The sequence below is a fragment of the Gekko japonicus genome, unplaced genomic scaffold (assembly GCF_001447785.1).
Source record: "Gekko japonicus isolate JY-2015 unplaced genomic scaffold, Gekko_japonicus_V1.1 scaffold463, whole genome shotgun sequence".
Classification (NCBI taxonomy): Eukaryota; Metazoa; Chordata; class Lepidosauria; order Squamata; family Gekkonidae; genus Gekko; species Gekko japonicus.
In genome coordinates, this window is record NW_015160224.1 from 1,017,861 (window position 1) to 1,028,487 (window position 10,627).

At 51.3% G+C, this 10,627-nt stretch overlaps 1 protein-coding gene across 4 annotated transcripts in view; it reads left to right on the plus strand.

Annotated features, from left to right (window-relative positions):
- FUBP3 (far upstream element (FUSE) binding protein 3) overlaps positions 1-10,627 on the plus strand; it is a 98,457-nt gene that overhangs the window by 74,262 nt on the left and 13,568 nt on the right. For all 4 annotated transcript variants that reach the window (XM_015411510.1, XM_015411519.1, XM_015411524.1 and 1 more), the window contains 3 exons: positions 1,538-1,679; positions 8,022-8,182; positions 8,486-8,556. In XM_015411510.1, the coding sequence (XP_015266996.1) occupies positions 1,538-1,679; positions 8,022-8,182; positions 8,486-8,556 (374 nt within the window). The remainder of the gene's footprint in view (positions 1-1,537; positions 1,680-8,021; positions 8,183-8,485; positions 8,557-10,627) is intronic.

Genomic DNA, 10,627 nt, shown 5'->3' on the forward strand with positions numbered 1-10,627 from the left:
GAAAAAAAGTATTTTTTTCCCACCATAGAGAACAATGGAGGGATGGGGGCAACCTGTTTGGGGGCCCATAGAATTGGACCCCCTGGTCCAATCTTCTTGATATTTGGTGGGCATGTTGGGGAGAGGTTCCAGTAACCACCCTCCAAGTTTGGAGCCTCTCCCTCTAACCCCCCCCTAGGGGTCTGCAAAAAGGAAAGCAGAAGGTTAAAATCCCATTGAAATGCATTGCCGCCGAATTTCGGCGGCAAACCGGGAATACAGCAAGCTGATCTGGGGGGACTGGGGGCACCCTCTTTGGATGCCCCTGGAATCGGACCCCCTGGACCAATCTTCTTGAAACTTTGGGGGTCTTTCAGGGAGAGGCCTGAGCAGCCACGGTCCAAATTTGGAGGCTCTACCCCCTCCCCCCCAGCCCCCCGCAAAGTTTCAAGAGGTTTTTTGCCATTGACTTCAATGGCCCCATTGGTTATAATGGACCCGAATTTTTTCGGGATTTTTTTTCGGGATTCGGGAAAATGCATAGGAAGCCATTTCGGAATTGCAAAAGCCGAAAAAAGCCGAAAAACGTTATTTTCGGCTTTTTTCGGTTTGGGATCCCGAAATGCACATCCCTAGTGGAGAAGCTTCTTGGGAAAAAAAAGGGAATTTGAGGAGGGTGCCGGGGAGCAGCAGTGAGTAAAAGATGTGGCTTCTCCCCTCCCCCCCCCCACCGCCACACTTCAAATGAGGGGTCCTCAGCCTTTTTGAGCCTGTGGGTACCTTTGGACTTCTGACACAGGGCGCGGCCACAAAATGGCTACTGGGAGAGGTGGAGCAACATGCACGCACAAGAAGCGCAAGGCCTAGTATGAAAAAAATAGGCTGGGGAAAAGGAGAGCATTAAACCAATAACGGTAGTGGCAGGTGCCACTGAAACAATGTTACGTTATGTTGTCGAAGGCTTTCACGGTCAGAGTTCATTAGTTGCTGTAGATTTTCCGGGTTGTCTGGCCGCGGTCTTGGCATTGTAGGACCTGCACTCCATCTTTCTGTGTTACACCTCTGAGGAGGCCAGTCACAGCTACTGGCGAAACGTCAGGTCCTGCAATGCCAAGACCACGGCCAGACAACCCGGAAAATCTACAGCAACTGATGTTACTTTAACCTGTACAGCCAATCAGAAGCCATTCTGGGCAGGAGGCCCACATGGCCCCACTTGACAGGCCCCGAGAAAGGTGTTGGTGGGCACCGCGGCACCCTGCCTTCCTGTCTTCCCCTGCACTTCTGAAGCAGAGGTTCCAGGTTGGGCTGCATTGGCCTGGCAAGCAGGGGAAGCAGCCTCACCAGCCAGTCCCCTTTCCCCCCGAGAGAAGTTGTTCACCCCACCCTTGGGTGCAGGACTGGCAGCCGCCTGCATTAGGAGGACACTCCTTGCGCCCCCCGGGTGCCAACCCAGGGTGTTTTTTGCAGCAATGGTAGTAATGCCCCTCTGTGGTTTTAGTGATGAAATTCTGATGCTTCTCCACGCATTGACGTATGCCATGCTTCTCCCTTGAAGGAACGTGATGGTTTTGGAAGCCTCGCTGTGGCCCGGGGGAGAGGTCGTGGCCGTGGAGACTGGAGTGTCGGGACTCCTGGAGGCGTGCAGGAAATCACCTACACGGTGCCGGCGGATAAATGCGGCCTTGTCATTGGCAAAGGTGAGCAGCCTGGGCATCGAAGGTCCTCCCTGTGAGCTTGTTAAGGAAAGTCGCTGGAGGTATTGCTTTGAGGAGTTGGAAAGGATCACTCCTGATCTGTGGTCTCTTCCCAAGGAGCACCTCCCCTGTTCCTCTTATCTGTGCCCCTCCTCTTCATGGGTCCATGTCGCCGGTAGGGTTTTGCAACGGCCGCTGGTGCTCAGCAGCTGGCAGCTCTTCAACGCTTGGGAGAGTCTGCCAATTTGCGCCTTCACCACCTGGTGTTTTTAACAGTAGAAAAGAGCAAGAGTCCAGTAGCAGCTTAAAGACTAATGAAACCTGTAGCAGGGTGTGAGCGTTCGTGAGTCACTGCTCACTTCTTCTGGTGCTCCTGGACTCTTGCTCTTTTCTACTGTGTCAGACAGACTAACAGGCTGCCCATCTTGGTGTTTGTAGATCAGGGGTCAAACAAGTGTGATAACACAGTACACGGGATCATGAAACAAACAAGCACTGCATAAATAACGCAGATCAAAGAGTGCCCGGGTAATATAAACAGCAGGAAAACACATCATGTAATGCACAAGTACATAGGTAGTACGGAACAGGTAGTACAAAGACGAAGACTCCGGATTTCAATCTTCATTTCGCTTTTACTGAGTTTATGGAGGAAACCATTTCTTTTACCTGTGCTCTCCAGGCTGTCTCTCCGCTGTTTGCCTGATCCATTGCTTGCTGTCTTCATCATTCCACTTTATGCCACGTCATCGTTTTATTCCGCTTAATTGCTTTTCAGTGTTAATTTATGGTGTATTAAATTTTTTTGGAAAACCTCTCTGGAAAAATATTTTTCCCCCACAGGGTGAGATATAAATTTAAAGAAATGGAGCCCTCATGGTGTACCTCTGAAGGAAGCCCAGTTGTGGGGAGAAGGCTGCTCCATGTCCTGGCTGTGGACGCCTCTGCCTCCCCCCCCCCCCCGGCCGGGGTTTTCGGTTTAAAAGGCCTTTGGGGGTCTGATCCAGTGATGCTCTTCCCGCTGCCAATGCCAACTTTTGTCCTACATTACCCTTGACTGCCCGAGGTCCGTTTGTTTATAAAAATCTTCCTGGTTCTGGAAGAAACTCAGACTTGGGTCTCAGAGGCTCTCTGGAGTCTGAGGTCGCTCTCTGGAGTCAGGAGGTCGCTACCAAGAATCATATTTCTGAACTCACCCCGTCATTCACAGAACCAGCTGGCACGCACTGACAGCCCCCACGGGCAAAGGTCGGAGCAATCTGAGCCTTAAAAACCGAAGTTTGGCCCCTCAAACGCTACTTCATTTGCCCGCACCCAAATGCTACTTCACCGCCCGCGCTGACTCGTTGAGCTGCTGGTGGGTCTCTGGTCCCCCCCCCTCCCTTGCACACTCTGGGGGTGTCTGTGGGGTGCAGCTTTCCTTTGTTTTTTAAAGAAGGGAAGACAGTCCTCCAATTGTCCCGTGCTTCCCTGTGTGCCAGCACTTGGAAACAGACCGCAGCCTCCATGGGCCCCTGGTGGATTTCCATGATAAACGCCCTGATCTCGACAGATAATGCAGCCCAGCCCTGCTCTTGTCAACTCTGCCTTTTATTGCTGTTTGATTAATTACTTTACAATTTTGCCATCCAGCTGTGGGGGTTTGGTGGAGGTTGTGCATGCACTGCTGTGCCTCCATCAGGCTGAAGAATGGAAGGCGCCTGTTGAGTGACTCTCGTGGACGGGTGCCATGTGCTGAGCGGGTGACCTTGTTTGCCAAAAGGGGGCAAGGAGCATCTCCTGGCGCTGGCTGGCATTGCGCTTGCCTCCACCGCAGGGCTTCCCGGGGCCCAGGAGGGGAAGGGCTCTTGCAAGTACTAGAGAGTGGGTGGCAGTGCGCAAACGCTGCTCCCGCTGTTGTCTCCATGTTCGTTTTTTTTGTAGTACTTCCCAAACCTGCAAAACTTGTTTTGACCAGTGGCAACAAAAGAAAAGAGTTCTCGCACCCCAGGAAACGTGCTTCTTTTGTATCTTTCGGACAAAGCCGTAGCCTGTTTGCAAGCAAAGCCATGACTCAGGAGTGAGGATTTACTTATAATTGGGGGGGCGGGGGAGGCGAGATCACACAACCACCTTCTGTACAAATCTTGTTTAAAAATTAAATTGGCGCAGAGGTACACTAGCAGCAATTCTCGAGCAAATAGCTATTTATCAGTTCCCTCCTCTTGTTCCTGGAGGAAGCGGCTGGCCGGCCTTTAGAATCTTCCTGAATGCCTCTCAGAGGGCAAAGGTCCCTCCCATCAAGGCCTTTGCTCCAAGGCCAAGGGACGGGGGACTGGGCTTTTCCAGGGCCAGGGGGAGAGAGGATGACTTGCCCCTCACGGTCCTTACAGAGCGCCTTATTGACTGCAAAGAGGTTCATGATTGACACCTTGCCGGCAATGCATTTCAGATTCGAGACCGATCCATTGCTTCCATTTTCAGTGTAAATAAGACTGGAATAATTATTACTAGTGGTGTGATGATTTTTAAAATAGCAGTTCGAACTGCAGAATATGACCTGGTATTTATTCAGCAGCTTTTCACGGGTATGACATTGTTTTCAGTTATATCACTACATTGTTTTTGTAGTTAAGAAGGTGCTGTGAGAAGGTGGGGGAGGGGATTTATAAAAATCCCCATTCCATCCCCAAGGACCCCCCCCCATGGTGCAGGATGTTCACGGGGGGGTGGGGAGGGAGCAGGCTGACTTGGTTGCTTTACCTTTCTTTCATCCTTTGACTCTTAGCCGCTCTCAGTGTACTGTGCCTTTCCGGGACATGCTGTGTACTCACCAGACTGGGTGTGCCCCCCCCCCTTTCATTTAATTTACAGTGTGTCATTTTTTAGCATATCTGGGGAATGCCCCAAGTAGTTAGACTTCCAGTGGTGTCTGTTTTGACCTGATTTTTTTAATTTCCCAATTGTCCTGGCGGCCTACCCCACCTGACTACTAGATATGGTGATAAACCAAATAGTCCATAGTTGTGTGTTACGGCATGTTGTGTAACATTTCAGGAAAACAGTCTTCAATGCTGAAAGTACTTAAAATATATATCTGAATTGTTTTGTTTGTTGATGTGAAGACAGCTGCAAAATAATATAATCCTGGGGGGGGTTGGAACAGGTAAAGCTCTGTATAAATTCTGCCTCATCATTTGTGTTAAGGTGTAATGAATCAGCTTATTTTTCTCCCCTTTCCCACCATATCTCCCCCCCCCCATATCTGAGACCCAACAAAGGGTCATGGCTTACAGGGTTCTACTTGGGGGACCTGGATGCAAGTCCCCATTTGGGTCGTCAGGAGTCCCCATTAACAGGAGTCAGCCCAATGACAATAGTTTGCCTATTCTCTAGTAAAACCTACTTTATTCTCTAGACAAACAGCTCATCATGTGGTCAAGCTGTTGATGGAGTAGAACAAAGTTTGAGTCCAGTGGCACCTTTATGACCAATGAAGTTTAATTCTGGGTATAAGTTTTTGGGTGCACGCAACTTATACCCAGAATTAAACTTCGTTGGTCTGAAGGGTGCCCCACTGGACTCAAACTTTGTTCTGTTGTTTCAAACCCAACATGGCCGCCCACCTGAATCTATGTTCCTGGACTTGTAACTCTTCAAACAGCATGCTTGCATTAATGGTCTGTATTATAAAAACTACTGTGTGCACCGGGGTGAGCGGGTGGGCTGTGCTCATTTTCTCTGGGCTGGAGGTTTGAGTCTGTGTGTGTAGCTGCAGTCGGATGGGAAGGGGCAGGTCAGAACTTTAGGCAACCAGGCCTATTTATGTGCTGCTCTGCAGACCTCACAGCTCCAAGTCAGGCATTCCTTGGGCTGTGTGATCTACTGTTTGCATAGACCAGTTTATGTTCTCCTGGACCGTGACAGCAAGAGCTGTCTATTTGCCGCAAGAAGGAATTGCCTGTCCCCTGGCTGTACATATACATAATGGGGGGGGGGGTTTGACCTGAAAAAGAGCACCTTGACTTGTTTGCCTGCATTGGAAGGGCAAGTGGTTGCAGAGACTTGCTGATTGGTGTTGTCCACTTTTTCAGCAGATTGCCCTCCTCATTCCTGCAGTTGTTTCAGCTGGTGGCCCCATCTAGGATTTGGGGAGGGGGGAGTCATGCCACGTATGGCACTTCCCCCGCCCCCTTTTGCTCTGCTTCAGTGAGGCTAACCTCCAAAGCTGTGTGAAATTTGGAAAGGAAAGAGAGAATTCAACCATTGTGGCTGCAGTAGAAGCCTTTGTTAGGCAAATTTCATTGAGACCACGATATACACACCCCCTTGCATTTTTATGTGTCTCTCTTTCTCCCTGTCCTTTTGACTGCCGAGTCAAACCAAACTTTCATTAGTCTTGCTCCTCCCTATGACAAGCCTCTCCTGTTTGCTCATTTTAAGGGGTCTGCATTGGTAGGCGAGGGGGGGTGTCTTGTTCAAGGCAGATGGGTATCAGTTGTCTTTGAAGTGTGTTGGTGGACAAAGCTGTGTGGTGGCCTGCACATTATTGTAGAGAGGAGAGGGGAGAGGCTGCACATTGTGTGTCTGTAAGAGTTAATGCTCTAGGTCTGCCTCCACCCAGTGGGAATGCATGCCCAGGGACTCCACTGACGGTAGCCAGTTTTCACAGTTGCCCATTCCAAGGGCAAGCAAGGCAGGATTGAAGCCGGTGCCTCCAGTTTTAACTTGGGTGGTGTGAGCAGATAGTCACCTGTCTGAACAGGGGAAGCACTGCTGCAGTCGTTCAGTGACCATGGGGGGGTGTTTCCTTGCTCTCCGCGGTCCCTGCACACTTGGCCACTGAAAGTTCTGTGGTGAGACTCCTGCCGAAGCGTTCCAAGCAAGTGCCTTTGTTCTTCCATCATTCTTGTGCTTGTTACACAGGGGTCGGTTCCCACACCCACTCATGTCACTTGTTACTGCCCATCTTGACTGGGTCTGCACAGGCCACGGGAGTTAGAGAAGAAGAAGAAAAAGAAGAGATTGGATTTATACCCCGCCTTTCACTACCCAAAGGTGTCTCAGAGCGGCTTACAAACTCCTTTCCCTTCCCCTCTTCACAACAGACACCCTGTGAGGGAGGTGGGGCTGAGAGAGCTCTGGCAGAAACTGCTCTTTTTCAAGGACAGCTCTTATCAGAGCTACGGCTTGCCCAAGGCCATCCAGCCAGGTGCAAGTGGAGGAGTGGGGAATCAAACCCGGTTCTCCCAGATTAGCGTCCGCGCACTTAACCACGACACCAAACTGGCTACACCAAACTGCCATTTCAGAGGGTGCCATTTTTGACTATGCAGTCTCCCTACAGTTAGAACTGGCACACTGATGGGAGGTGTTCTAGTCCAAGTGTCTCCACCCTTCTTGAGTCTGCGGGCACATTTGGCATTCTGACCCGGCATGGTGAGCACAGCAACAAAATGGCTGCTGCAGGAGGAGGAGGAGCCATCCGCAAAACGATTGCTGTAGTTTGCCTTCCGTCACACCATGGAGATCCTTGTGCTGTGGTGGCAGCTGCTGTCAAAGCAACACTTTTTTGAAATCTGCACAGCCAGCCCAGAGGCACCTTGTTGGGGAGTCCTGTTCCAGCCCGTCCCTCTCAATGTTGTGCTCTTATGGTTTACTTGAGGAGATTGTTGGGGGGTTTTTCACATAGGAATGCTAAAATAATACAGGATACTTGACTGGCAGATGGAAGTGGTCTCGTCTGATTTTTTCACCGGAGGACTCCTCTACCTGTGCAGGCTGTGCATAGAGCCTGTGCAAGGCGGTGGATCAGAACAGGAGACAACCAAGGCTCCCTCTCAGCTGTGAAGTCTTGGGAGCAAACATTCTACTTTGTGAGCTACTGGCATTAACGTAAGTGAGCGATTTGGCTAAGGCATAAATTAGTTTGCTCTGGAGCCATCCTTCCTGAGCCAAGACAAAAATATGTGAGCTGGAGGCTAAAAAACTGTGAGCTAGCTCACACTGACTCAGCTGAGAGGGAACATTGGCGACCACTGAGTTAGTTGCGTCCTGCTTTGCTCCCCAGTGGAAGGGCAGCCTTGGTCTCTCTGTGCCAGGCCAGGAGGCCTTTGCCCTCCCACTCGCTCAGGTCTTAAAGGGTTACCTGCAAGAAAGGGGCCGAGGCTGAACTTCCAGGCCGCTGGCGGTTCCAGTCCCTTCCTTTCCAAGCCTTCCTGACCTCTGCTTGGAAGGCCCCCGGCACCTGTAAATCCTCCTCCTACAAACAGTGATCGACTGAGTGTCACATAAAGCCAATGACCAAAGCAGCCAACCTCTCCCTCCCTCTCTTCTCCCTGCCCCCCTTCATCTCCTCTTCCATAGGCGGCGAGAACATCAAGAGCATAAACCAACAGTCCGGAGCCCACGTGGAGCTTCAGAGGAACCCGCCTCCCAACACGGACCCCAATGTGCGGATATTCACCATTCGAGGAGTCCCCCAGCAGATCGAGCTTGCCAGACATCTCATAGATGAGAAAGTTGGCGTGAGTACAGCGCAGGGCGCTCATGTTTCTCGACCCCCCACCCACTTTTGGAGAGCACCCCCCCCCCCCCGCGAGGGCCTATCTGCGCGAGGTCATATCTGCTTGCCGGACTAGATGCTGGGGGGAACAAAGGTGGGAGGAACGCCACCGAAGGATGTGGGCTGGGGGGGGGCCCACCGCCGTTCCCATTGTATCGTGCTTGTGGTAATCGAAAAAAGTAAATTGCTTTTGTACAAAAAAAAAGAAAAGACGTCGAGACCCTTTGGACAGCACCCTATAAGCCTCCTTTCTCTCTTTTGACAGGGTACTAGCCTGGGGGGCCCTGGAGGCTTTGGGCAGAACCCCTTCAGCCAGCCACCTGCCACTCATCAAAAGTAAGCTTCCTCGTTTGCCCCTCATACCCCTCGAATGCAGTTTCACACACACACACCCTGCGATGTCTTGTTTGCATCAGCCTCTTTGCAGAGCGTCCTTGTTGTGCGAGGCGGCTCGCAGTGTAACAGATAAGTTGAGCAGTACCTGTCTTGGAAGAGGGCACAATCCAGAATTTCGTGTGAGCAACCATGGGAAGGGGGAGAGGAGTCGGGCCAGCGGAGGAAGAACGTGCGTTCCGTTCATCGATTCAGCAAGCTTAGTGTTGGGAGTGAATCTCCGGGAGGAAGAGAAAGCCTTGCCCTCAGTCCTGGGACCCTTTGCCCAGAGGTGCTGGCGACTTATGCTGTGGTTTCCTGAATGCAGAGTGGGTGGTTCCTCCCATGCCCGTGGGCATGATGCACCTGGCCCCTTCTGTTAGGGACATATAAAGCCCCTTTTATACCCCTGGTCTGTCTCGCTCAGTGTTGCCTGCTCTGACTGGCAGCTGCTGAAGGAGAGAAGGGGCATCCCTCGTGCTTTGCTACCTGAGCGCCTGAATGGAACCTGGGTCCTTCTGCATACGGAGCATGCCGTCCAGGATCCTGAGTCAGTGCATCCAGCTTGGTCATTGTCCACTCCGAGGGGCAGCAGCCTGTCAAGGCTCAGAGGCAGAACTTCTCCAGCCCCTGTTGCTGGGGGTCCTTTAACTGGAGAGGCCGGGGGCTGGACCTGGGACAACTTTCTGCACGAAGGGCCACAGAGCACTGCCCCTCTCCTAGTATGTAGGCTTAGTTCTGGCAGTAGATGGGTATAAGGGGCTGATGTGGAAGGGGGAGGGGAAAATGTGAAGATGGGCAGAGAGAGGGCATCAGACAGATGTTCCAGGAGGGCGTTTTAGGCATAAGGGGACAGCAAGGGAGAGGTGTGGAGCCACTTCAGAAAGCAGAAGAGTTTCAGACATCTGAGGCCGGCAGAGCTGAAGGGATAGAATCATAGAATGTTAGAGCTGGAAGGAACCTTGCAGGTCATCTAGTCCAACCCCCTGCACTCTGCAGGAGCATAGCCGAAAGAGAGCCCTACAACATTCCCGAAAGATGGCCGTCCAGCCTCCGCTTGACAACGTCCAACGAAGGAGCATCCACCAACTCCCGAGGCAGTCTGTTACACTGCTCAACCACTCTTACAGTTAGGAAGTTTCTCCTGATATTTAGCCGGTATCAACTCCCTTGTAATTTCCACCCATTAGATCTAGTCTTGCAATCCGGAGCAAGAGAGAATAGAACTGCTCCATGATACAGGAAGTGCCTTAAAGTTGTGATAATGTTGCCACTGCTGGAAATTCACCTCTCCCTGTTTTGGTTACCATCTCTTGGGTAACTGGATACTGTTTGAACGGGAGCACAAGCGAGGGCCTTTTCAGTGGCAGCCCCACAACTGAGGGACAACTTAATAGCGGTCCCCTGAGTTGTGGTTTTAAATTTGGTTTTTAACATTTTTTTAAATTCTCTGTGTTTTATCTGCATCGTAAACCTCCTTGAGCCCCTTTAGGAAGAACGTTTTGAAGGAATGAAGAAATAAATAGAACTGTCACCTTGGTTCCTACTTGGGCTGTGGAATTTGATTGTCGATGTGCGGTGTGTGTGTGTGTTATATCATGACGGGCTCCGACAGGTCGGTCGGTCTGGTGCTGGGCTTCTTGTGGGAACGGTATTTGTTATCGTGTTTGGGGCTGAATCCTTCCAGGAGGGGGCTGGCCTTTGATGCATGTGCTTGGGTGTACTTTATTTCTGGTTGGTCTGATGCGTTGTGTTTTAAGTTAATATCGTAGTGTGTTCTTTGTTCTATTGAGCAGAATGTGGGATATTCCATTTTTAAGAGAAATGAATGAAACAGAGAAAGGTTGGTTTGAAAGGTCTCCTTGACCACGAGAGTGAGGGCTGCACAGTGTGTGTGTGTGTGGGGAGCGGAGACTATAGTGCTGCCTCCATGGTAACTCCAACGCAGCTCCAGTAACATGCAAAGCTTCCGCCTGTCATTATACCGGAGGAGTGTGCGGGGGGGGGGGGGGCGGGGGGGGCGCGCTCTCGCCAC